This window comes from Halichondria panicea, chromosome 4, assembly GCF_963675165.1.
Source record: "Halichondria panicea chromosome 4, odHalPani1.1, whole genome shotgun sequence".
Classification (NCBI taxonomy): Eukaryota; Metazoa; Porifera; class Demospongiae; order Suberitida; family Halichondriidae; genus Halichondria; species Halichondria panicea.
In genome coordinates, this window is record NC_087380.1 from 5081870 (window position 1) to 5108877 (window position 27008).

Here is a 27008-nt window from a genome sequence, read left to right on the forward strand (position 1 = left end):
AATAGCTAGATTGTGATCTCTGAAACCTTTTTACGGTGCCTCCAAGCTAGGGATTATCCCATGGAGAGCAAAAGGGGGTGGGGCTCATTGAGTTTTGATAAAATTATGCATAATAATAATCACATATTTATACAGAAATACACAACCCAGAATGGAGGTGATTTTTCATGTTCATGATTTGAGTATTTTGTCCACCTCCTCCCAGTCAATGTCAGTGAGGACACTCCCAGAGGACACACTGCTACCATCGTACACTGTAGACGCCTGAGAAGTATTAAAAACGATAATTTAAATCAGCATTGTAATGTTCCAGCACAAAGTTCAAAGCTATGAGCTATAATGCAACATCAGCAACAACTGCAGTACATACATTGTGCGTGTGTGTGTGTGTGTGTGGGGGGGGGGGGGAGCCTCATTAGGCAATGAAGCTAAAAGTGGACGGTAACAAGAGGGGGTTATACAAGGACCTACAGCCTACATACTGTACACTTATAGCAGTGTTGAACCTATTTCAGATAAAAAGAGTAGTCAAACGTATAATTTATAGAGATCAAGGGATAATTAACGTGTTCGTAGCGTATTGAGTACAAGCGCTTGCCAGCTTCTAGTGAACTCAAAACTTCCCCGTGCAGTAATCATAATTATTAAAGCTGTACACTTTCCTATGAATGGCTTAGTGTGCAAGCATAATATTATTATGAAATGTGGGTAAACTTCAACTGTAGCTCAATGATGATTCACACTAAACTGAAAGTTGAAACCACTGGTAAGTACCACACTCCAAGAAATTTCGCTAGTGGCGCTAGAAATAGAAAACAGCCATTGAATGTTTATCGACCTTCGTTTTGTAGGTCCACTACACTATACGATGTGGTATACAGATAATACACAGAAAGTACTCTCTTTTATGCCACCGGTTTCGGTAGCAGGATCTTATTCGTACACAGTTACTGAATTAGACAGTAATTAAGTGCCATGTTGACAGTGTGTGTACACTCACCAAAACATCAGCAATCTGCATCTGCTCCTTTTCTGTTAGCCCTTCAATACTTGACAGTTTTCTGGCAGATGAGTTGGACAATCTCTTGGGAGTTGAGGTGCCTGGAACAGTCCCTAAAAGAGAAAATAATAATTATGATAAACACAATGCAAAAATATCATAAATGCTACAAGACAATAAAAAGGATCTACTCTTGGAAACACGTGAGTTTGTAACTCCCGGTGGAATCTCCAAACAATGGATGATTAACAATTTGTGATTTTGTTCTTTGTTAAGGTTGCGGTAAACAGTTTGCTCATGAATATTCATGATTTTCTTATAATGATTTTTGTGAAACTATAAGTACCATAATAAAAGTTTGAAGCACATAATTATATGTACATGATAAATATATTGGTGTATCATCCTGTATGACAAGTATCAGTCTTTAAAACATTTTCCAGTGTAAGCTCTGAGCGATTATCAAGTTACTAGAAACAACACAAACTAGTAGTCATTTTAAACTTCCAAAAACACTTCTAGCTCTGTGTTCTTGCTCTTATATGATGCTTCTTGCCACTCTGGAGGGCTGGTCGAAGCGGTTTTTTTCTTTCCAGGCCAAAAAACGCTCATAAAATAATAATATGTAGACTAACTCCACTTAAAATGGCGGTCAGAGCCAAGGCAAACAGCCTCTTGTGAGCTTTCAGTAGCCTTTTTTCTCTTCGACCCGCCCTGCATAATTATAGTGAAGCTACAGTAGACTGTACACCTAAGCTTTATAGTAAAAATGTCTATTCAAGCCATGAAATGACTACTGCGTTTCAGCTGGACTTGCAGCTGGAAAAGATCACTAGATCTAGCTCATGAATAATTAATGAGCAAACGGTTTACCGTAAGCTTAAGACGGAAACATCGTCCTTAGTAGGAGGAGGATTCATACAGTGTCCCTTATTCAGAGAGTCCTTTTCCAGTGTATAATTATATGCACAAGTCTGTCAAGACCAATCCAAACCATTAATGAATGATGTCACTACTTGACAGGTAGACTACATGTACAATACACACGTGGCAGGAAGTTTACATCTGATTACGTCTGACACACAAAGCTGGGCGTGAGACTATTTGATAACATGTGTGAAAATTGTCTATGCTCCAGGAACTTGAGGTAACATAGTATAAAGCATGTACTATTTGTGCTTACCTTCATGAAGGTTTTTGATAAATGTCCCCAGCGGAGTATCAGGACCATTCTCAGTTCGATTTTTTCTGTCTCTAGTACTTGAAGAGCTGTACATTATTGAGGAGGGTTCATTTTTCAGCCTCTTGTCAGCACTATACTTTTTGCGTGTCAACGAATTCGCAGTTGAAGTTGACTTGGGACTCAAAGATGGCTTTGTTGTGAGCATATCCTGCATCAGCTCAAAAGCATCATCAATTCTCTTGGCTAAAAACTCCTGTTTCTTGTCTCTGCATCATAATTATACATGTAGACACAAGTTATTATCGTACGGCATGGCATGTGCATGACTTAGTATCGAAGGCTCTCCTGATCTTAAGGCTGTGTATGCATAAAGGTATATAGCCCAGGAACAAATCGTGATTTCTAAGCTTAACTTTTAGCAAAATCAAAGCAGCAATGGCGAAACAAGTTCTCAGTATAACATGATGACCAAAAAGCAAGCTCTTGCTAACTTCAGTAAAAGTGCCCATAAATTAAAGTACACGTACAGTACGTATGTATAGATAGACATTTATGCTGCAACACAAAACAGGCTGATGATATAAAACTGTATCGTACACATACATGTTATGTAACCATTGTACACACCTTTTCTGTCTTTCTATTGGCAGTTTTGTTCCTCCAGGTTTAAACGGGCGTTTCTCTGATTTGAGATGGGTCTCTCTCTGTTCTCTAAACTCTGCGAGCCTCTCTTTCCTCTTAACCATCATCCATTGTCTCAATTCTTCACGTTTCCAGTTGCCCAGTCTCTGAGGAGCAATAAAAACAGAATATTAGTATTGATTTTGCACATAGAACACACAGGAAACATTCTATATAGTAAGCATGCCTGCGTGATCAAACCTTATTAATAGCTTTGGGTGGATTTTTGTTCTCACGCTCGGGATCCTTCAACTCTATTGTGCTTATTGGTTGTCTTTGAAACCGTACTAGCTTCTTCTGTTGAAGCGCCTCTACTACTGCATCATCTTTAACAGCCTCAGTTCTGTGAAGATCAGCTAGCTGTGTTGTGATAGAAGGGAACATGTCTGGTGTGCTGTGTGATTCCGAGTCAGGTGCTGATTCGGCATCGGACATGGGGTCCACTACATCTTGCAGCTTATCTATAGTATATAGGATCTGTAGCGGATATGAACGTGTGAATGTGAGTCAACATCAGGGTTTTTCCAGCTCATTATTATGGGGGGAGGGGATGAGAGAAAACTCTAGAGGGTGAACGCCCACTTCCCTGATGTGTAATGTAAAGTAATGTTCTCCGCACATGGATTGAAAAGTGTCACGTACAGTATGACAACATTATGAAGGTCAAACTCAACACAAATGATTTAGTGCTAGTCTCACCTGTTTTGATGATTTGAATTCTCCCTCCACAGTTTTGGCAGTGTTCTCTATTGCATCTAATTGCTCTTCTAGCTCCTGAAGTCTCTGAAGGGCAGCACTAGTCACAGAATCAGGTTGGGTGTGGGCACCAAGCCAATTTGAATGAGTTTCTACGCATACTTTGTTAGCAGTCAATAAGGGATCCAAATCCTCTTTTGTAGTAGTTATTTGATGACCAACGTGATTAAGACGTGGCTGATTGTGAGTTTCCGCTATTTCCATTGGTTCTTTCTGACTTTCAGTTGTGTGTTTAATTGGAGTTAGAGTGACGGTAGAAGACAAAGAAACCGTTGATATACTCAAACTGTCCTGATCGGTTACATTCAGTGCTAGCACTGGTGGACAGTACACCTCATTTGAAGACTTTGGGTAGCATGGTTTAGTCGTTTTATTAACTCTCTGAAGTTCCACCTTGTGTATAAGGATAGTAGATTCAGGGCTGTTTGGATCAGAAGGTAGTTGTTGACACGGAGACAAGGTAATAGTGATGTCTGTACGAATGCTGCTCCTCTCACTAACGTCTACAGATGTATCTGAGAGTTCTGACACATTGGTCCCAGTGCTTGAAGTAGGTAGAGTGTGACCTAGCTGTGACTTAAGGTTGAGTCTTCTCATTTGCAGACTCTCAAGAGGAATGTCTACTGGGTAACTTCTTTCTTGCAATTTCACAAGACTTGGCCTCCGTGGTTCATATTTTTCTCTCTGTTTACCTGTGCTGGGTATTGATTGCGCTTGGCTTTTTGGAAGGGACTCTTTTTGCCCAGGCGTCTTCAAAAAGTGCTCTTCATCTTCAATGTGTGGCTCTGTGTCCAGTGGTTTGTGCTCGTAATGTGCTAGTTTCTGTGTGACTGGTTCTTCAATTTCTTCCCAAGCTACCTTCTGCTTTCTCTTCTTTGGCCGTTTTCGAAACGTTGACTTCCTTTTCTGGTAGAGACCTGTGTCAGACACTGATGTACTGCTTGGAATGTCACTTTGTCTGAATTCTGGGGGGTTATGGAGAAGTAGATTTTCCAAATCGCCATTCTCTTTAACTCTTGGTTTAGGATTTTGCTTGTCTACTTTTGTAGGAAGGCTTATCAACTTGGGGTGTTCTGTGCTCGGAATTTGTAAAAGTTTTAAGCCTGTTTGTCGCGTGACATTTATCGGGTCGTTTGCTTGCAGTAGAGGTGGTACCTTGGCAGGATTTGCTTGAATGAAGGGCTGTGGCAGCAGTGTGGGCACAAATGGAACAAGTGGTACATTTGGAAGTGTATAAGGAAGTGTATTTGTAACTTGAGGAGGTGTGGGCTTTGAATACACTGGGTGAGGATTTCTGTTTGGTGGCTGGGGCGGGAGTGACAACAGCAGTGGTCTGCTATGAGCTGGCGAGTACTTTGCTGCAAAAGTTGGCAATCGATTTGGAGAGTGTGATGAGCGTGGAGGAAGTGATGAGGGAATTTGAGGGTGCCGATTATTTGGAAAGAATGGAAAGACAGGGGGTGGGTGGTGAGGGTATGAAGGTTGTGGCACAGTTTGCTGAAGGGGCAATGTCAGTAGTAAAGGCCTCTGAATTAATCTATTCGTCAATGTTTTTGGTGCCTGTGAAGAACTTTGTTGCTGATTAAGATCGGCCATTTTGAGAAAAGAAGGACGGACACCAGTACTAGAAACTGAACTTAGGGGGGGTGGAGGAACGATTGAATTTACGTTTTGAGCAAAGTCGGGGTAGACCATCTCAATTTTTTGTAGGTGAAGTTTTGAATCTTTTTGAGAATCAGATACAGAGGGATAAGGACCCAGTTGCAGTAGGGAAAGGTCAGCTCCGCTTTTTGTTTGTGCTATACGGGAAAATTGTCCTATAACAGGGGGCGGGATGTGCTCTTTGGATGGTTTTGGAGTGGACACAATCGGATGCTCGGCATGTTGACGTTGTTGCTGCAGGCCCATAGTGGTACTGGTGAATTGAGGGAGAGCTGAAACCCCACCTGGACTATCCTTCTTACATGTAGTAAGGTCAGATAAAGCAACTTTTGATCCACTAACAAAGTCATCACAAGTTTGGACGTACTGATCTCTACTGAATTTGTTTTGTAGGCTTGAAATGTTTGCACTTGGAGGTGGATTGGAGTAACTCGTCTCAGATGGTGACTGCAAATCCTCAAGATTCAGCATCTGCACAAAATAAAAAATTATGTTTATAGCCATGGGGTTGAGACAGTGCTGAATGCAGTCAATCAAGGGTATGACATTTTACGTGTAGGTGGTGAAGTATACTGAGAACTCACCGGCATAGTGTTCTCTACTGGTTGATGCAAAGCTTTTAGTGCATCCTGTGACTGCTCATAAGATATAGCTGATACTTTGTCTTGAGCGACAAATGGTTTATCCTGAAAATCAATTTGTGTACCGCACTCCGAAGTTGAGACTTCTTTTTTAGTTTCCATAGCATTCAACATTGATAGAAGACGTTGTTGTCGAAGCTGCAGAATATCTCGAATTTCGGTTTTCACAGCAGTAACGATAGTTTGCTCATCCAACCCACGAGAAACAATACCGCTAACATTTGTGGACTCTGTTTTTTGATCAACGGATATGTTTTGCTGTGCAGTAGTCCCTTGATGCATGCATGGATCTTTACCCGGTATATTGCCTTGTATTTGAGTTTGGAGCTCAGGTGTATGATCTTCCTGAGTTAGGAGAGTAGAGTTGTTAATCTCAAGACTGTGTACTGATTGTGAAACAGTGATGGTACTTGGAGTCACCGTAAAGGTTTCGCTTCCGCTATCGTCAGAACTACCATTGTTGTCCAAATCTTCATTATCAGGAAATTCTATAGTTCTTTCGACATTTTTGACGACACCATTTTCTTCACTAGGTGATCTCATTGTATTCTCTTGGAGCCCACTAGCATGTTGCACTTCCTTGGCAGACGATTTACTTGGCGGTGTGTTTGGTGTACTCTTACTGGTAGTACCAGAAGTGGGAAGGATAAAGTCATTGAACGTGAGGGTAACATTTTCACTGATTTCTGCGAGCGTATCTCCCAGATTGTTATCGTCAGTTTCGGTTACCGCTTTAGATTTTTTCTCCCCAACGCTATAAAACAAAAACCAATTACATGTGTTCATGAGCTACGTACATGTACTGTGCATACATGTACTGTACATACATGTATACACTATGCTTACACTTACAAACATATGAGAAACACATTTACTCAGACTACAAAACGCTTTGAAACAAAAAAAATCGAATCTTAGTTTAAATACAGCAACATATATATACCGCATGTACACACACTGTAAGTACCTGTAAGTGATAGCAGAAGGCAGTTCACCTAGTGAAATGCTACTGTTCTGCTCAGTGTCCAGACTGTTAGTGGTGAGGTCTCCCAGCTGACTGATGGAAGAGAGCTTGTTAACCAGTTGATCTCCAGATATACGACCCTGAAGGTACACACAATCAAGGGAGCACGATAAGCAGACGTCAAAAACTATAGACTTATAATTAGAGCAGACAATAGCCAGGATGAAATACATACATGCAGTTGTTGCTTCTTTGCTTATCCCTAGCCCCAGAACATACCGGGAGCCATATTTCTAAGACTCTAGGTTTCTTTACTGACTGACTTTTGCTGTGATCTTAGTCATGTACATGTACTAAAGGTGTAACGGTATAGCATTATTATCAATCAATACGATACGTGTCAAAATGTGCATGCAAACGTACATATACAAAATATACCTTCAGTGTTCCCAGGGGTAGTTGAATAAGCTGAGGGGGTCCAGAGACTGAGGTATCAGCTAAAATAGTAATACCATCAGTTTCATCTGTTTTCTGAACACTAAATCCTTCTTCAACTAAGGAATTGGATGAAATGTTCATTTCCTCCTTTGCAACAGTTTTTGAATTATAATCATGAGCTTTAATAGTCAAAGAAGCACCCCGTGATTTTCTCAGATATTCTTCTTCCCTCTGCTTAATACTATTTATCACAAGTTTTGGAGAAATGTTTACTTTCAGAGAAGCAATTGCTTTACGGCTTGACTTATTCTGTAGCTTCTTCTTGCTCTTAGATTTCATTTTGTCATGAGAGGAGGTTGTAAGCGACCCAGCAGAGGAGGTCCATGTGTGGAGATACTCAATTAAAGGAAGAACTTGCTCCCAACAAGAATAGTCTTTTCTAACAGAGCCCAGAAACTGTGACAAGAGTGGTGTGTTGCTCTTATTATCGGTTAAATTGGAGGATTGATGAAGCTGAGATAGACTACCTCTGGCTTTCTCGGGTAAAATAACTGAAAGAACACTGTCTATAAGCTTAATGTAGTCAGAGTCGTATTCAAAAAGGAAACTGCCAACTCCTTGAGCATCATTCTCAACTAGATAATTGGAATCTTCCATTAAGACAAGCTCGCAAAACTTTCCTTGGCTAGCCCCAAGTTTTTCCCGTTGTGAGAGAGTTTCCTGACTCTTGGTAAGATAGTGAACAGACAGTGGAATGGAGTTTTGCCCTTGGACTGATCTCAGATGTGAAATAAGTCGGTCTAGTTTTCCATCTGTTGTTTGTGTGTCATTTCCTGCAGGAAAACAATACGCTAGAATATCAGCAAGGAAGGTGTTAGCCTCTAGCTCTGAGAAAATGGTGAGGGCGGCTCCTTCGGCGAGATTATGGGATGAACTCGACATGTTTTCAAGAAGTGAGGTAAACTGAAGAAGCCTGGCACTCCACAGTGATGCCTTCTGAACTATAGTTGCAGGAGCTCTTTCCTATATGGATGGGTATAATTATTGATCACAAACAGCAAGCAAACTAATTACACTTTAGCTTATATTTATTGTAGATGGCAAAAAAGAGATATGCGTTGGCCGGGAGTCGAACCCGGATCTATTGCTTGGAAGGCAACAATGCTGACCGTTACACCACCAACGCTTCACACAGAGACAAGGCATGGACGTATTAAACTGTGCAGTGTTTTACACAACATAGATGACATTAAGGCTACCGTGGGGACATGGTACTGTACACTTGTAGGGAGGGCTACACTGTACATGTATGTTGAAATAACTGACCTTTAAAGGTGAGGGTTGCAGTACTCTGAGATATTTGCTGAGTTGGTCTCTAACATGTAAGAACCACAACAACCCACAGAGCTCTCTGAAAGCACTGAGCAGCACCTTCACCGTACCACCATCTGCAAAATACATAAAAACAGTAATCACATTCACTTTTTTTATTACCTAAATGTATACATAATTAATACTACCGTATTACTAGAATATTTTGCGGGTGAAAAAGCTTTGCGAATGAGCCAAATCAGCAGAAAATTTGACCCTTTGCGATCTAACGATTGCGTTCTGGCAAGGATCGTGTGTAGTAATAATTTGCGGATTTTATTGTTGCGAATTGATCAACCATCGCAAAGTTCGCAAATGTTTGATGCTCGCAAAACATTCTAGTAATACGGTATGCAGATTATCTCATTAGTGAAAATACAAATTTGACATGTGTATATATACATGACGTACCGGGAACAAAACCATTGTATTGTAGTGAGTGTATTTTGTACAGTCATACGTACGTAAGTCACAAAAGAAATTAACTTAACTGACAATCACGCACGACTGACTGCCATTCGTATACCAACCAAATACTGCCATATACTACAAAACATATACCATACAATACCCATGCTGCTATGGCCAGCATAACTTAATTGAACGTATACTAAACTACTGTATATGAGAGTATTAAATTATGTACGTACCTTCAATACTGAATTGAGGCTGCCCATTATCCTGAGCTAATTCAGCCAAGCCCTGAGGCAGTTTACAGGAGCTATATCCAGGTGGATGGAGAGAGGGACCACTGCTGTGCAGCTGCTCTAGTTGACAGCTGTACCAACGAGCACAGGGCAGTAGTGTGTGAGAGGAGGTAAGAATGAAAACCAGGGATCGAATGAGAGTAGATAGTTTGCCTCTCAGTCTGTACTCCAGTGGACACTGAAGGAAATCCTGGGATAATCGATAGGAAGTGAGATTAACTAACTTATATTGTATGTATTATATATACACGTTTGTACAGGTCATGTAGAAAATGTAACCACTAATCGGTCGCTAGTGTGGTTGATAATGCGTGTAATATAGAATGACAAGACATAACAATTCCTACCAATCTTCCAGTTATTATATATACATACTACATGTGCATACTGTACGTATTACTAGTACGTTTTTACATAAGCGAATTTTGCGAGTGGTTACGTCACAAAACTATTGGTACTGCAGGTATAGCGCACGATCCTTGCCGGAACGCAATACTTACATGCAGATTGCAAAGAGGCTAATATATTCTGCTGATTTAGCTCATTCGCAAAGGTTTTTCACCAGCTAGAAAAGCGGTACTGGCCGGTATATACATGTAACAGAACGATTATTATCAGTGCATATACAATGTAGCAGGAGTACATGAATGTAGTTATAACTATAAAATGTTACAGTATTACATGTAGTGTAAATGCAAGAGGAAGCAGATTCTATTTACCTCATTTGGCACTGCTGGTTGAGGGCAGAACAGAGGAGGGGCAGGTAGGTAGATTGCTGAAGGCACCTCTAAAGGGAGTTCTTTGCAGCAGTGAGTCATCTCTGAAACCAGACTGGATACGAGCGTTAGCAGCAAACCGTCCAGTTTTGCGCATGCACATACTCTGAGACAATCGGACACGAAACTGATAATGGCTGTTTGTTGCAAGTGTGAGTCATTGATACCAGGTAAGCGAGAAAGTCTTAACTTTGTAGTGGCCGCAGTGGGAAACTTCAACTGAAACCCAATGATCTGCAGAACATTCTCTACAGCAAGCTGATGTGAAAGGATGTTCAATTCAGCATATTCCAATCCCATAAGCCTGCTGTGACGAACAATCACGGTCGCCAGCAAAAATGCTTTCTTCCAGTCCCCAACTTGTTGTAAGAATGAGCAAGCCTCAATCCAGAACTGAGACATAATGAGGAGCTCTAGAGTGTGATCAAGGGTCCAGAACTTCGCTACTGGGTCCTTTTGAACAGCCTCCGATAATTTTGTTCTAGAAAGAATGGCTTCATGGGGTGTGTGTGATGGAATAAGAATAAACTGAGCCCCCTCACAAAAGAATGATGTCATTACTTTACATAGAACGAGAATAACTGGTTTAAATCGTTTCGATAATTTGAAGGGTACCAGTTCTGACTCAACAGCCTCACTGTAGTTTATGAGGGAGTGCACATACTGTAATGCTCCTTGTATATCGTACTGCTCTAGTTTAGAAATCAGTACAGACACTTTTCTTTGTTTTTTTGGAAAGTTTGAAGTGATCGGGTTGCCAATTTGCATTTGGGTTGACGAAATCCATCTAATCTGTGTGTTGACGTACTGTATTGTAACTAAAGCACTATTCAAACATTCTGATAGCTTGTTATAAAGAACACTCATTTCTGTAGCTTGATTTCGACTTTCTCCAACAGCAGAAGTAATCTGTTTCTTGACTATCTGTTCGCAAGTGTTGACATCTTGATGAAACCTTTGTGAAACTTTGAGCAGCCAGAAACATGCTGGGGCTAGTGCACTTATTGTGCTAGAAAGATGATTTCTGCTTCTATTTCCAAGGAAATTAGGAGAATAAAAACAGTTTGATCCATCGTTAACAGGCCTCAAGCTGTATGTGTTTTCAATAATGGCAGTGAGTGAGTCTAGAAGGTCTGAAATTTCAGAAATATTGTTGTTCATGCTGTTGATATAGTCGATCATTTTGTTTCCCTGCTTTAGTGGTAAAAAAGTATTGTAGAATCTCGTCAATCTTGCTACTAGAATTTCATTAGCTAGTGTAGCTGCAGTACTGAGGTGGCTTTGAGCAATGGAGTCAAATGGCAAAAGACTGAACAAAACATTGATGAAAATCACAGCATCATTTTGTCTGTCATCCTGGATTTGCAAGACATCGAGAATAGATCTTATCAAAAGCATTGTAGCATTTGTCATATCATTTTGACTTGATTGAAGGCTACTTGAATCATTAGTAACAACTGTCGGACAGCAGGTCAGCACCAGCCCCCAAGCACAGAGAAGATTCGTTACTGCATCTTCAAAATGATTACCCACTGGAGCAGGAAACTCAAGAGTTGAGCCTAGTCCAGCGAAGTGTATTCCACCAATGTCCACGCCACTCAGTGCAGGCATGTATCCACCAATAGCAGAAGTGTCCACACTATTAGCAAGGGTATCACCCAATCCAGTGCTTTCTGAAAAACTAGCGGCTACATTGAGAAGGTCAATAGATTCTGTTTGCTTAGTCGGATCGGAGTGCGAAAAAACTGAACTTTTCAAAGGTGCTATTGATTGCAGACCTAGCATTTTACGTACATTGCAGACAATGGTCGAGAGGAGAGACGGTAGTGAGAGTGTGGGGAGTTTGAGGACTGTGAGAGAATAGCCATCAGAACAGAGAATAATTGGTAGGTTGGGATGAGTGGCCACTGAGAATCTTTGACGAAGGGTGTCCCTCTCGGAAGACTCAGAAGTCTCGTGACCGGTAACCTTCCGCGATACACCACTGGAAGTTGAAGAAATAATTATAGTTATTACTACAGGATACACGTACAGTAGTACATTAACCTAAATGTGCACATTGTATATGCCTACACCTACACTGTACAATGCATTCACATGAGTATAATACATGTATTTCTCAAGATAGCAAAACATCCCATTTTCAGAAAATTCAGGTGCTTAGATTACAGGGGAAAAGTCTCAGTACATAGATTCCTAGGTAACTTTCCCCGACATTGTGTGCATACATGTATAACTTCACAGAAGCAATTCCGTTAAATATATGCATGCATATAACATGTGTATTTAGGGTAAACACTCACACGACAGTGACGAGTGGGTGCAGTGGTAGGAACTGACGTGGTCCCATCTCGATGGAGCACCCCCTGGCAAACAGTCTGAGTGGAGGGCCACACCTCGGGAGAATGAGCAGGCTACCTCTCTTGGACACACACACCAGCAGCAGGCCATCTGCAGTCCATGCCATGTCTGCTAGCCAGAACATTCTGCATGGATGTTTAGATAACGGTTGTTCATTACAAATCGTCACTTCGTGTGGATAATTTTTCTAACTTTCCTAACTTGTCGATCACCCCTTAATATAAGAACCCACATTTTCTTTGCAGGGCCCCTGAGTATACATGTACGACAAGTGACAATCTCATAAAAATGTCCTTCTATAGTTACACCTGTTTGTACCTAAAACATCGAACATCATGACATTTAGTTTACAAACTTTAAGTAAACTCGGCTACATGTAATATTATGTAGGAAAAAACATTAACATATTAGTCTCATGGCATTGTAATTACCATATCCTAGGTGATTTTTGAGCCATGGTCATATTTTACTTCCTGTACAGGCACTATTGCTCTGTTCCTAGGCAGATTTTTTTACCGGTATTTTTTCTCCTTCTGTTCTAGAAAAATTGGCCTGCATAATTTCGAGCGAAGTAAGATTATGTTCGGGTCCCTTTTAAGATTTTCTGTAGCGATGGCAGTGGTTGACAAGGAGCAAAAAGGAGCTACACCTGGACTCTGGTAAACATGTAGGCTTTGAAATTCGGCGTGGAGTCTTTGCAGGTCCTGAAGGACGTCGGTGAACCAGCCTGAGAAACATTCAGGAGTGGCTAATCTGGAGCCCGGGCGGTTGCACTTAATTCTAGCTTTCTTGTCGACCATTAATACATCTTTATATACCTAACTGGATAAATAGATCCTTTCTTATGTGATGATTATTAGGAAATCCAACTTTAGATGTGGACTACCACATTTGTTTGTTATTATTGATTACTGTCCTGTGAGATGGGATTCTGCTGAGATCAGGTGAATCTCAATGGGTGTCCTTGCTGCGTGTCCCACTGACGATCTTGCACCTCTGATTGCTTGAATGACTGAGCGTAGAAGGGAGAAGGTTAGACGATATCTTAACCAGCACAGAGTTTTATTGTAGGTGATGTCCCATTGCTGGGCGAGTAGTGAGCTCAGGCATTTGTAGAAAAGTGATGCTTCTACGCCCAAGCCTCCTGTAACTGATAAGACTAACGGTGTGAAGGAGGACTGTTCAACTTCCGAATTCTTTGCTGGTATATATGCCCGTTTCTTTTCCAGTTCGTATTTTCTGCTTGTGGTTGGTTTCTGTTGGAGGGGGCGAGCGGGTTGAATACTCTCACATCAAAGTATGTTTTTTGAAATCTGCCCCCCCCCAAACACTATTGGCCGATATATCCAATCGTGCGTTTTCTTGACTGTTCGCTGAGGCGCCGTTGAGTTGGTCCGCACTCACAGGTTGTAGGTTGGGCTCCACACACACTTCACTGCATACTTCCGTGAGAAGGGATGCTGTGGTATTTTTTATTTCGTTGTGCCTTAGCGTAGGAAACCCTCCTTTGGCACAGGAGAGGGTGTGCTCCACATTGAAGTTTTTGCCACAGTCGCATTTTGAGGGCAAGCGAGTTGGGGTCCAGCCATGGCGTAGTGCCAGGGCGTCTTGGAAGGCCGACTTGTGCAGTGTGAATCCGTGTTCCGATAGTGGGAGAACCGTGAGCCAAGTGGAGGCTCCTTTCGTCTTGGATAGCTCCACTGCCTTCTGGAGCCAGCCTGGTAGCTGTTGACGTATAGAGGCTGCTTCTTCTTCTTGTCTATTCCTGTTGTCCTTACTAGTAATTACACATGCAATAGTAATTACACATGCAAAAGTATACGGTGTACTATGCAGTCTAGAGAGTAGAGATTACCACACATTTGTGAGTATATATAGTTATATCAGTGGTGGATCCAGGAAAAAGGAAAGGGGGGTTATATATATGTGCGCTCAATTTTTGGGGGGTTACGCTCACTTCCGGTTATACGGTGCAGTAAGACTAGGGAAAATCTCATTCTCAGCCAGGGGAAGTCCCATAATAGGCTTGCATACAGTTAGCTAGCTGCTACAAACAGTCAACTAACTAGCCTAGGATAACCATTGACTTTAAACACTCTTTTGGCAGTTGATACATCAAAACAACAGGTACAGTCATTGAATCAAATTACAACAGCTACAAAAAGCTAGCTGGTAGCCACAATAGACTGAAGGGGGGATCCGTGGTACCCTGGGATCTCCCCCTGGATCTGCCACTGTATATACTATTTTAAATAATACCATGATACCATTATGTAAGGTGAATAAATAAGCTACAACATATCCATTTCCATGGCAACAAAAGGTGGTGGGTTAACAGAACAGCAAAAAATTGTTATAGTGGGTAATCGGGTAGGTGCATGGAGAAAAGACCAACGGTTTTCGTCTGTCTATAATTATACAGTTTGGCTATCTTATGAAGATTCAATGCTTACATATCTACACGTTCTCCGCAATGCTCAATTTTTTTATGTTTTTTCCCCGGTTAGGTGAATATCTAACGGCTATAAGGTCCAAACTAAACAGAGTGAAATTGTCTAACAATATATAAATTGTCTAACAATTTAAAAACTTATCCAGAAATACTTCACTTACTTACTTGATATTGTAGAATTACCTCGTTTGTGACGTCACGTCCAAAAACCGAAGTGTGTGTGTGTGTGTGTGTGTGTGCATGTGTGACTTGCTATAAAGAATGAACGTGTGGGATTTTTGACGTTAAAAATTTTCAAAACGTCACTATTCAAGATGGCTGCTCACAGCGAAGTAAGTAGCGCTTTTGGCGCAAAATTAAAAAAGATCGGCGCAATCCACAGCCTTAATAGAGCTAGTGTTTTTACACTGCTGGCTGAGATTAATTTGTCATTTTAGCAACACTTCCTAGAAACCGCACATGCTGATTGCGCAGTTGCACAATGACTCAGTGATACACAAACCACAGACCACACTTTACTACATGTATTCTAAACCCAACCGCAGCCGACTATATACGGGCCTCAAGTATGTGCAGTAGGGAGTTTCTCTGGGGAATCCCCAGCTACTGATGAACACATGAAAAAAGGAGGTATATAATTATACCTATCGATGAATTTCAAGAGGCTGTGGAATAATGGCTGCTAGTTCTGTGTTTGGTAAGATCTCTGTCTATACAGCTATAGATCCCCATAGTTCTGCTTTCTCTATAGAAGGCTCCCTGCTCTATATACAAAGTTTGCTATACTATACGTAGCTAGATCTAGATTTATTGTATGTATTGGGTCTCACTTTTAATTTAGCAGGTGGAAAGTCATTTCTTTTTGCTGAGTTTCATTTTCTTTTGGCACAACACCTGGTGCAATGGGGTATTCAGCCTAGGAAACTGTGCAGACTGCTTGATAGGCATCTATCACGGAATGGTTCAGGCAAGCATTATTCTCTGAGTGAATCATTGCAGAAAAATGCACGAAAGAAGACACAAGACCCAGTGCTACTAAACGCTTATTTTGTCAACCGCTGGGCACATCAGATTCAGCCAGACAGTGAAAAATTGGCTCAGGTATTCAATTCTTGTGATGCAAAAATTCGATCAAACATCTCAGAATTATGGTAAGTTGTTATCATGCAGGATGTCATTGAGCATCACAATGCATTTCATATGCATGCATGATGTCTATTTGCATGCAGTGAAGCGAACAGTTTGGATTTTAGCCGGACTAAGTGTGATGAAATACCTAAGCTGTAAGTACATACTTTATATACTATAATAACGTAGGCTTGTTTTTCACTGCATGGTACAAGTACAATGTATATCATAATACATTCTTTTTTTAGACAGATCTCCAAAGAAGGGAAACTATTTTCCTTTTGTGCCAAACATGATATGACGGATTATTCTCAGTATCGTCAATACGGAATCAAACAAAACCGACCTTGGTGTTTCTACTATAAATTTAAGGGTAAACATTTTTATCTTTTATCGTGATGTGATGTAGATGCACAATTCGAATCACTCATAATTAACTCGAGATGCGTAGGCGGCCACGGGTTATAGCATTCCGTTGGTTTGTTTGCTTGTCTGTCTGTTTGTCTGTGTATTCTGAGTCTGCTCACCTGGGCCGTAAGCGCTGCGTTCACAGCATGAATATATAGCTTTTCTTTTAGCTGGGAACCTAGCCTCAACAAAACAGGTAGAGGTACCTGAGCTTGTAAATTTTTTTTAATAGTGGAAGATTTTGACAGCAAAGCTTTGATCGTTGTCGAATAAAAACGAGCAATTGCATATTGGCTATAGCTAGCTAGGTACGTAGCTAAATATGCGGCTTTAGTTTGAGCATAGATGTTTTGAGGCACACCATTACACATGCACACAGCCATGTGGAGCCCTATTTATTTTCATGGGAAGACTCTTCTTAGCTAACTATACTGTGAGCCTACTCCAGTCCCAGTGCAAAGCCAGATACATTACTTGTAACACTCCAGGATTCTTTGCTGATTCTACTGTGATCTTACACTATATGCCATGTACAGCCGTTTTCAAAGCCTTGTCCTGATACCGTTCTAATTTGCCACATAGTTAGTTTCATTCCCCCTGTTAGTTGCTACTATCGGTTTCCATGTTTATAGATACTTCAAAATCAAGTAAAAAGACAAAGGCTAAGTCTACTTCTGTTTCCATGTTGATGGCTGCACCTGATGTTCACACCAGTCAAAGACTATCCATTGCTAGGTTTGCTAGAAAAGTTCTCCGGAAGTTTACACTTAATTTCAGGATAACACAACAAGGTGTAATGATACGTATATATTTTAATAAATTTGATAAAGTTTATGCTGCTTTAGAAAATGCTGTTGAACGTTTTGCCATACGGTTGTTGGATAAAGCAAATATTGTGGCTTTCAATGATGGCAGAGAAACTGTTCTACTAAAAGATATTTGGTAAGAGCTCTTCATAATTATGAATGTGAAGCTATGTATGTCTTCAAGGCCTTAATTGTGAGCACACGCATATAATTATGTACGCACTAGTTTTGTTCAATGAAGTACTAATAATGGCAATGTGTCTACTCTGTATAATGTGGACCAACAATAAGTTGTATGGCATATGCATCATGTTACATATGTACAGCACAGTCATGTTTTTTACAGGGCTGCACTTCACGTAGAATCTAGCGACACCTTCGAGATTGTTGATTGTAACTCCTCAACCAAACAGAAAGACAGTGCAAAGTGTGGTGTGCCTGAAATCAATCACACATGTGACAGTGGCACTGAGAGTTCAGGTGAGAGATTGAGCGAGGTATGTCTATAGTAATAATGAGACCAAATCTCAGTTGTGAGTCGAAAAGAGTTTGAAGAGTTGCCAAACAGGGATTGTGATGACTCAGGTAGATTATAATGGCTGTCGATGTACCACAATTATGATTCAAACTGAGTAAATCAGAGAGTTCTAGTGCTTGAGTTTTGTGGTTATCTATAACATGTACACTATATATCACATGTATTTATGTTTTGTATAGATGATGATATTGAAGAAACGTTTCGAAAAGTAAAGCCACCTATGATTGGTAAAGTACATGTACCATTCTATGCTGACAAAGCTAACCTGACTTCGTCCAGCAGTTGTGAGCAATTAGAGTGCAGTTTAAACGATTATATTAATTAATAACTTATGTAGGCTCAAAAGTCAAACGGGGATGTGAGTTACCGAAACGGCTAAGAAAAAGAAAACGACGATTGGTAACCAGCTCAGACTGTGAAGGTATAACAGTTGGACATTTTTCTTTAATTAAAGACATAATTTTATAGGCTGTAATCTGACGAGTCCCAAACAACCTTGCATTGTTTATTTTGATTCTGTACAATTACGTATAAAACTGATAGATTTTCGTTTGTTCAGAAAGCGACGTGGATAGTGAAAATTCAGTTCCATCTACATATTCTATTGGCACATGTAGTTCTGATTATCAATGCCATGTGAAGAAAAGAAGTAAGTTAGTGTAACCTTAATCAAGGGAAAACAAATTTGCCCTGTACTGTTATATTCAGGAAACAAGCAACCCCTCTCGATAATTGAAAACAAAAATGTTGCTGCTGCACCTGTGCACAAAAGTCAAGGAGTATCCATTGCTACTAGGAAATTTCTCCAGAAGCCTAGACTTGATTTAAGGAGAATATATTCTTTTTTGCAAGGTGCATATAAGCGATAGTGTTTTACATAATTAAAAACTCGTATTCCAATCCAACAGAAGTTGTCAAACGTGTACTCTATAAGGCAAATATTGTCACTGCCTGTGGACCTAGGTAAGAGCTCTTCAATGGCATATGAATGTGAAGCCTCGTCCCCAGGCCGAAAATTAGGCCTGCAGACTGTTCTAAAATTCACTCTGCATGGTGTTTTATTCTTATTGTCATTCAAAAAGAATATATTTGGACTAGTTCTTAATGTGGTTGTGATGGACTAATCCAATTGCAATTCCTATCCATATTAACTATCATTGAAAGATGTACGGCAACACACATATTCACTTTATAATCACAACAACATGCTTGTAAATAAACAAGGCCAATTTTTCAGCTACATGTACATGTAAGTGTTTTGTTAGTGAATGGCCTGGAGATGAGGCTATAAAGGTACATGTAACAATTTTGTTTTACAGGGCTGTACCTAACGATTGCCCTCTCCACAACCAGACGGAAGTATGTAGCAAAAGTGGTGTGCTTGGAATTAATCATGATGTGGCAGATGGTGGCACCGAGAGCTCAGGTAAACTTATCATTAGAGTAACATTGTATGTGTATATACCATATATCTTCTTATTAGACACTTCAAATTATCCCAGACACTGTTCTGGGAAATTTCTAATAATTCCGTTCTAATACACTCTAGTGCTTTAATTTTACATTAATTTTGTTCTAAATATCCGGGTAATACCTTGAAAGTTGAGATACATTCCAAGCACCGTAGCTTTATAGCTAGTTGCAGAGCTCAAGGATTAACTAGTTTTTAGTACAACTGTTGAGTCGCACACTGTATGCTACTAATCTTTAGCTAGCTCACATGCAGCTGCATGGCCTGTTCTATGATTATTCCAGGCATCAATAATCATAGTATGATGTCAGTCAGTGACTCGGAAATCACATTATTGATGTTGTGCATGATGCACTTGTGAAGTACTTGGTGTGACCTTGACTTTGAATCTTTGATATAGATGATGATATCGAAAAAGCATTTCGAAAAGTGAGGCCACCTATGATTGTTAAAATCTATGCTGACAAAGTTAACCTGAAAAATTGTGAGTGCAGATTATAGCGTCAGTTTACCCCGAGTTTATAACTTAAGTAGGCTCAAAAGTCAAAGGAGGACATAAGTTACCGTCACGGCTAGGAAGAAGAAAACAACGATCCAGCTCAGACTACTGTGAAGGTATAACAGTTTGATTTTATACGCTTATAGACTGCGATCTGGCAATTTTCAAACAACCCTGCATTGTTTATTCCGATTGTGAAGGTATGTACAGCTGCGCACTGTATAGCTGGAAATTTTCGCGGGTGCATATTTTCGCTATTTGGCTCGAGAGCCCTCAGAAGAAATGTTCACGGTTCAATGCCAGGAAACCACCCTACCAAGAGCTTTGCATGTGAAATGCTGGTGCGTGGTAGTTTCTCCCAGTTTTAATTTTCGCACAACTGCTCTGCCCCCCTAGAAAAATGCGAAAGTTTGCACCTTACGAAAAATTCCCGCTATACAGTACGTAATTATGACTTCATTTACTTAGACAGGCAAAAACGGGTTCCATCCACCTCTTCCTCACTGCTAAGAAAAGGGCGACGATTGGTATCTAGCTCAGATGATGAAGGTATATAATTATAACATCCTGCCACATTTTTTTGCTTTTTGTGCACACGTTTCTCACATTCCTTACAGACTTTGATCTGACAAGTCCCAAACGACCCTTAATTGTTTATTCTGATTCCGAAGGTACATGTACTTATGTATGCACATACGTAACTGAGATTTTCGTTTATTCAGAAAGCAACATGGGCAACGAAAATTTAGTTCCATTTATCTATTCTAGATCTGTCAATGAGAAGAAAATATGTAAGTTAGGAATTAGCTTCATTATCATAACCATAATTATTCATGGATAGCTTATATTCAGAAGCAATAAATTAGTAATTTGAATAATAGGCACAACTGCTGAAAGATTTGACTGTTCCCTGGATATGATGGACACTTGCTAAGTGTGAACAATGAACTGTATTGTTATACATGTACATAAATAATTATACACGTAGAAGCATTGCAAGTACTGAGTTATTTACTCTTGTATGTTGCACAAAGAGCACTATTTTTGCACACTAAATTGTTTCTTTAAGGTTACAGTAAACAGTTTGCTCATGAATATTCATGATTTTTTTTATAATGATTTTGTGAAACTATGAAAGAAGTTTGAAGGACATACATGATAAATATATTGGTGTATCATTCTGTATGCAAACTATCCATCTTCAAAACATCTTTCAGTGGAAGCTCTGAGCAATCATCAAGTTTACTAGAAATAACATAAACTTTTAAACACTTCTAGCTCTGTGTTCTTGCTTTTATACATGTACAATGCTTCTTACCATTCTAGAGGGCGACTCGAAGCGTTTTTTCTTTCCAGGCCAAGAAACTCTCACAAAATAATAATATGTTAGACTAACTCCACTTAAAATGGCAGTACATGTTCATGTATAACGTCTCAAAACCAGAGTGTTGCAAATTATGTAAAAAGCAGTAGTATCAATACCGTATAGTGGGTAATTTTCAATATTTTCGCAGATTTAAACCAAGCTTCAACCGCAAACACACATGTTCAATATAAATTATGTCCGCTAAAATAATATGCGAAATTCACAAATTGCCAATTTGTGAAAAATGCCTATCGGCAACGAGCATGATATTTGCTTCTACGTGAATTATCGCACCCACACATTATTATACTTCATGGCATACAGACGGTACATAGAGACTCCTGAGGCCTGCAACAGGTCAGAGCAGATGAATGCTAGAAGGTTGCATGTTTTCTTATTGTTCACTGATCAGTGACGTTGCACCCAAATCTTTTGGCATACTAAATTACAGTTACATCCATCTACGTACTACTGTGCATCATTTTTGGCCACATTGTTAAGATGCTGAACTTTCTCTCATAGATACTCTATAAAACTATCATTTTCTAATCATTATTGGTTGTGATACATGTACATGTATATTTGCATATTGTATAGCATCTTTTCGAGAACCATATAATTATTTCGCCAATTGCTCAAAAGAACGAACTTTATTTTTGATAGTCCCTTATTATCACTACTTGGAAGTATAATGATTTCAAATTTTTTGAGATGCATAATTTTCAAGGTTCAAGTTAATCCGCCAAAATTATGCACCTCGAAAATTTGCCGTTATACGGTAATTATTTGTACCTTCCAGTCAATCCCTCAATATTCTTTGGAAAAACACGAACACTCAGTTCAGCATTCGCTAGAGGAGAGAAGAAAAGCATCTCTGTGTCAGTAGCCTGGGGATAGTTGACCGCCAGTGCCCCCAGAGAACAAGAGGGGGAGAGTCGAAGCACATAGGACCCTCGACCTGTGAGGGGTGTGATGGGGTGACGGGTAATTGTACGCCAGGAAGTCTCAAATGGGGGGACGTGATCTTGCGAGGATAGTTGATCAAAGTACGTGTGGGATGAATCTTCCCAGAATTTCACCGTTGAGGAGACATTTGTTACATCTTGTAGAGGGATTGACAATATTTTGCCGCTGTGTTCTGTGTGGTGATCACTTTGATGATTCTGTACACTCACAGCTGTATTTTGATCGATTGCAATGTCAGTTTCAATTTCTCTCTCCTGGGTGTTAACGAATGGAGAGGTAATCAGTTCACTGCTATAAGGCTGTGTGTTGGTAAGATGGCTGTAGAGTTGGAATGCTGGGCTGGGCCAGTTTATAAGGAGTGTTGTGAGCACTGTTTGGCTAGACGAGTGGTCCGTGGATGCAAAGACACAGGTGCAGCATTCACCAAGCGTCTGTGGGGGGTTGGGAATATATCAATGACATCTCTTAACAGTAACATGCAGGAAAATGTTGTAAGAATTGTAATACAAGGACTTGTATGCTCATTGCTGCACGGTGGGACCCAATTGTTTGCTCTGCAATAATGGATATGAGGCACCACCACTGCACTTGTACACGTACAACATCAATGTGAAAAATTTATAAACCATCTACCCAGCAACTGAAATGAAAAATTGTGATGATTACACATTTTCCAAACAAAATATAATGCTCAAGAACAAGTTACCCCCTTTTTGTGCTAAAACTGGTTAACTTTAGGTGCTCAAAATGGGCTTCACTGAAGTGCTGGATCTTAGCTTACTCTTTAGTCCTCTTATTTTGTTTAGATACATTTCGTAGCCAACTCACAGTGTTTGTATGGAACACAGAGTCCACAGTGCTTTCTCTATCCGCAGGACTGGGCAGCTGTACCCCTTGAGGGGGGAGTAATCTCCACCAGACAGAGTGGCCCTCTTTACACTCCCACAGGTATAGCTCCATCTTTTTGCTCACCAACAGTCCAAGCTCTCCACCGTCACTGAGAAAGAACCGTGTGCCTACATTGGGGTGATACTTTTCTAAAACAGTGCATAGAAGTGCACTAATAATTATAGCGTTCTTTAGATGATGATGCAACTGTACGTAGCATCATTGGATGGTCACATAGCATACTATCAACTTGTGCGATTTGAATGGCAAAAAGCTTGTCCAGATAAGAGCTATGTGTACCTTTCAGTGCTGAAGCATCCATTTTCCCATGCCCCATTTTTGACAGTGGAGTTACAAAGATTGTGAGCTGGTCATTTGATTTATCCCAGACAAAGAGGTCTCCTTCAAGTAAAAGTCCACCTAGATGTGAACCAGAGGGAGTGGAGACAGTTAGCCCCACCCTATTCTGAATAGACGAGAGAGTGGGGAACTTTCGTTTTGTTTTACCGGACGTCAGGGAAAGTTGACTCATTCGACCACCCTCACTGAATAGGTAGAGCCCATGAGGAGGTTCAGGCTGTGTGCATGTGATGGTGAATAATGTATAGCTACAGAACATCTCTTTACAGGGGTTTTCCTGAACCAGGCAACACTGACATTTTAAAATTAATGTAGCATTTCTGCATTTCTGCTTTTTACTTTCTCAAAAATGAGGTGAAAAGGGTTGTTTGTACTGTCTACAGGAGAAAAAGATCAACTCTACCACCATCATACATACTTGCGCCTAGTACAGGTAGGTCTATTAACCTGTAAGCAGGTATAAGTTATATCTACGCATTATGTAATAATGATGTTGTGCATTATACATTTATAATGGTGCTTTGCCCAACTATGTATTTAATAAAAGGTACACATCTAGATTCGAATAGAACTACTCACTTCTTCCAGCCACGAGAACCTGGACCAAGGCTTCTTTCTCTGTATGGAGAGGGAGGACAACACATTTAGCTCCAACTCCATTGCAGCAGACTACCGATATAGGGTTTTACTCAGAGTAAATTTCTTACAAGTCTAGTTAATTCTGATCGATTCTATGGAAACATCAAGTATCTCAAGTCTCTTAGCCCCACCCCCTTTAGTATGCCTGACCTTTGAACCCACACTCTTTCTGGACAATGGCCTCTGGAAGTAATCACTTATCTGGTAAGCATGCAGGCAGTGTATATACCTTGATGGAACATTATTTATATTTGATTCAGGGTTATGGAACAGACTGACTTACAAAAATGATCAAGCAAGAGGGGCTTGTCAGAAATGTGGATATTGTAAGTTTAATTTAGTGGTCACACTATAGGACATAATAATTATAGGAGCATAACCTACAGCCGCAAACGTAGTTAAAGCTGTATTGCATGTGACATCGTAATTGTTACTACTGCAAGGCTTGGATGTGTGCATGGGCAGTCTGATATATGTACCGTATAGCGGGTATTTTGCAGGGCAAAAATTCGTTCAACTCAAAAGCGGTGAATTTTTTCTTCATTGCATGCATTCCGGTAAGCTATGCCTACATTTTTGTTGGGAAAATTTTCATGGAGGTCTCTGCTATACGGTACCGAGTTAAGTTACGAATGTGTAGTTAATCATTAATTTGCGAATGACACTGTACAAGCTATATTACATGAAGTCTCAGCATTTAACAACATACCCGAGAGTCCTTTAATTCAGACAGATAGATATCACTAGCTATATAGCGTGCACTGTACGAGTAGCTAGGTAACTATATTTTCCTCGCATAATTGGAAACGCGCTCAGAGTGCAAAAAATCCGCAGCTGAGCATGTGCTTAAAATCAAGATGAGTTAAAGTGCTAATAATCCAGTGGACTCATTTGATGTTCACATACATGTATAACACTCTCTGCAGCTGGTCACCTAACGTACGAGTGTCGTAACTTCATTCGAACAGGCCCGTCTCAGGACATCCACTTGGACATTAGCAGTACGTCAAGTGATGATAGTGATGTGTCTGTCTCCTCCACCTCCTCCCCCTCATCGGCTAGTGGGAAGGGCAACAAGAAAGGTGGGTAAAGCACTCTACGTACGTTAATTGGCAGACATTTGGTGTAGCTCTTAACTCACTTCTTGTACAAAGTACTTGCTACTTGCTGTAACATTATAGAATTATAGTACGTAACTATCAAGGCTGATGTTAAAAATGATTACGGACTTATAATATGTAGATATCGGTATACTCGTTGTTACACGTTTCATTCTTTAATGCCTTGCATATAATATAATATTAATAATTATTATGTTATTTTGGTAAGTTGTATCCACGCACATCAAAATCCTTGTAGTAACCAAGAGATCACGATCCAGAAGTCGCTCCAAAGATCGGAAAAAACGAAAAAAACGCACTCGTTCCTCTAGAGACAGGTCACTTGAGAAAGCGTTAAAGTCACGTGACGTTCCAAGGACTCGCCTCTCACCTCATTCGTCTGATGAAGATAATAGTAAGTCTTACGTTATTACCAAGTTCTACACTTGTACAGTATTTGTGTGTTGAATGCAAATCTTTTGGTTCTCGTTTTCGCGACTTATGGCGCTACACGATAAATATTATAATAGCTGTGTTTGTGTATAAAAATTACGATGTAGCAGCCACAAGGAAAAGCGCTAACCTCATCCCAGGTCAATTTTTTTCTGAACTGAAAAATGCTTGGTATTAATTGTATATGGGAGTGAAGTACAGTTGGGAACCGAAAACAAAAGCAGAGATTTTACACATTTTGTTTCCTTCCCCTCTCCAGCAAAACAATAATGCTTCATTCTGTAAAAGTTTCTGCAATAAAAGTTATAGCTCTGGTGTAATGGTACATGTACTAGCTTGCCAGAAATCATACCTAGACGTCCCTTCCTTCACAAGCTTGAGAGCCTGGGCCTGTTCTTCCATGAGAGCAACGCCTTCTCGCTATACACATATATAGCTGCTGTAGAGGAAGCAGGAAACAAGATGTGCAAAATGTATGTTTTGTTTCCGGTTCCTAAACAATGAATACCACGCCTTATTTGGGTTCTATAGAAGGAAGCTAGAAAAAAGCGCTAGCGCAAATACCACAATACAAAAAGCCTGGAAATGAGTGTAGGACCCCCAATGTACATGTGTAGTAGGGGTTGGTAGATTATGCTGGCATAATTTAGAGCAATACCGGACACTTCTAACACTTTTCTGGGCAATTTTTGTTGTTCTAATATAGCGGACACTCTGGTGCTTTAATTCTAAGTATCCGGACAATATACCTTGAAAAATTGAGATACATTCCAAGCACGTAGCTTTATAGCCAGCAAAAATGCTGCAAGTTAGATAGCTTTGAGGATTAGCTATAGTTTTAGATAGCTTCTAGCTACCAACCCCTAATGTATAGTTAGCCTCGGCCCTAGTCTAAGTTGTCTTTAAAATACTGGCTAGGTCGCGTATTTTTCACCATTTGTTCTATTAAAGAAAAATATTAAAGAAAAAATAGGCCTCGAAACGAGGCTAGTATAAGATATGAGTGGACACATAATTGGGGTAGGATCAGATTAGTGGAGATGTTACCAACACTGCAAATGGCTCACTCCAGGTTCTGTGTCTTGCAGGTGGTGAGGAGAGGTCTTCAAGAAGGAGGCTGAAGCCCAAGAGGAAGTCGCACAAGCACAGCTCTGACAGGAAGCACGAGAAACACCAGCACAAATCATCCAAGAAGAAGAAGAAGAAGAAGAAACACTCCTCACATACATAATCATTGACTTTACCGCTGTTCGTATAGTACAGTCACATGTTCACCTTGGTATAAATTACTCAATCTGTGATTATAATTATTATACCCACTCCATATCCACTGAACTGTCTCATCATGGAATTGGCATGAATGTGAGTCTGATAAATACCTCATCACTCAATAC

The 27008-nt window shown here is 40.2% G+C and overlaps 3 protein-coding genes and 1 non-coding gene across 15 annotated transcripts; 2 read left to right on the plus strand and 2 right to left on the minus strand.

Moving 5' to 3' along the window:
- Nucleotides 1-103: 103 nt before the first annotated feature.
- On the minus strand, nt 104-24192 carry LOC135334451 (uncharacterized). Of its 3 annotated transcripts, XM_064529603.1 has the most exons (17): nt 24002-24192; nt 23363-23639; nt 23003-23190; nt 22001-22605; nt 12483-12665; nt 10123-12163; nt 9347-9593; nt 8652-8773; nt 7326-8348; nt 6891-7027; nt 5867-6677; nt 3564-5753; nt 3066-3341; nt 2811-2971; nt 2184-2449; nt 1001-1113; nt 104-264 (listed from the first exon to the last, which is right to left on the minus strand). In XM_064529603.1, exons 1-17 carry the CDS (start codon nt 24080-24082, stop codon nt 172-174), a joined length of 8814 nt encoding a protein of 2937 aa, XP_064385673.1. In that variant the 5' UTR covers nt 24083-24192; the 3' UTR covers nt 104-171. The 3 variants fall into 3 exon arrangements, with proteins under 3 accessions (XP_064385673.1, XP_064385674.1, XP_064385675.1); XM_064529604.1 differs by lacking the exons at nt 22001-22605; nt 23003-23190; nt 23363-23639; nt 24002-24192 and adding an exon at nt 15176-15610; XM_064529605.1 differs by lacking the exons at nt 22001-22605; nt 23003-23190; nt 23363-23639; nt 24002-24192 and adding an exon at nt 15158-15610.
- Trnag-ucc (transfer RNA glycine (anticodon UCC)) lies at nt 8440-8511 on the minus strand. Its single transcript has one exon. It is a non-coding gene; the product is annotated as a tRNA-Gly (tRNA).
- LOC135334461 (uncharacterized) lies at nt 15531-20994 on the plus strand. Of its 10 annotated transcripts, none has more exons than XM_064529633.1 (20): nt 15531-15689; nt 15834-16143; nt 16222-16275; nt 16369-16493; nt 17161-17319; nt 17374-17470; nt 17681-17814; nt 17866-17919; nt 18052-18156; nt 18210-18293; nt 18432-18521; nt 18581-18724; nt 18781-18835; nt 19192-19298; nt 19744-19827; nt 19878-19958; nt 20311-20391; nt 20460-20513; nt 20565-20633; nt 20709-20994. In XM_064529633.1, the coding sequence occupies exons 1-20, from the start codon at nt 15668-15670 to the stop codon at nt 20714-20716; spliced, it is 1917 nt and encodes a 638-aa protein (XP_064385703.1). In that variant the 5' UTR covers nt 15531-15667; the 3' UTR covers nt 20717-20994. The 10 variants fall into 10 exon arrangements, 8 of the variants coding, with proteins under 8 accessions (XP_064385703.1, XP_064385700.1, XP_064385701.1 ...); XM_064529630.1 differs by having other exon boundaries at nt 20724-20994; XM_064529631.1 differs by having other exon boundaries at nt 20311-20386; nt 20458-20513; nt 20724-20994.
- Nucleotides 24144-26997, plus strand: LOC135334468 (protein SREK1IP1-like). Its single transcript, XM_064529648.1, has 5 exons — nt 24144-24265; nt 24322-24387; nt 24988-25143; nt 25421-25576; nt 26703-26997. Exons 1-5 carry the CDS (start codon nt 24238-24240, stop codon nt 26843-26845), a joined length of 549 nt encoding a protein of 182 aa, XP_064385718.1. The 5' UTR covers nt 24144-24237; the 3' UTR covers nt 26846-26997.
- Nucleotides 26998-27008: the final 11 nt, after the last annotated feature.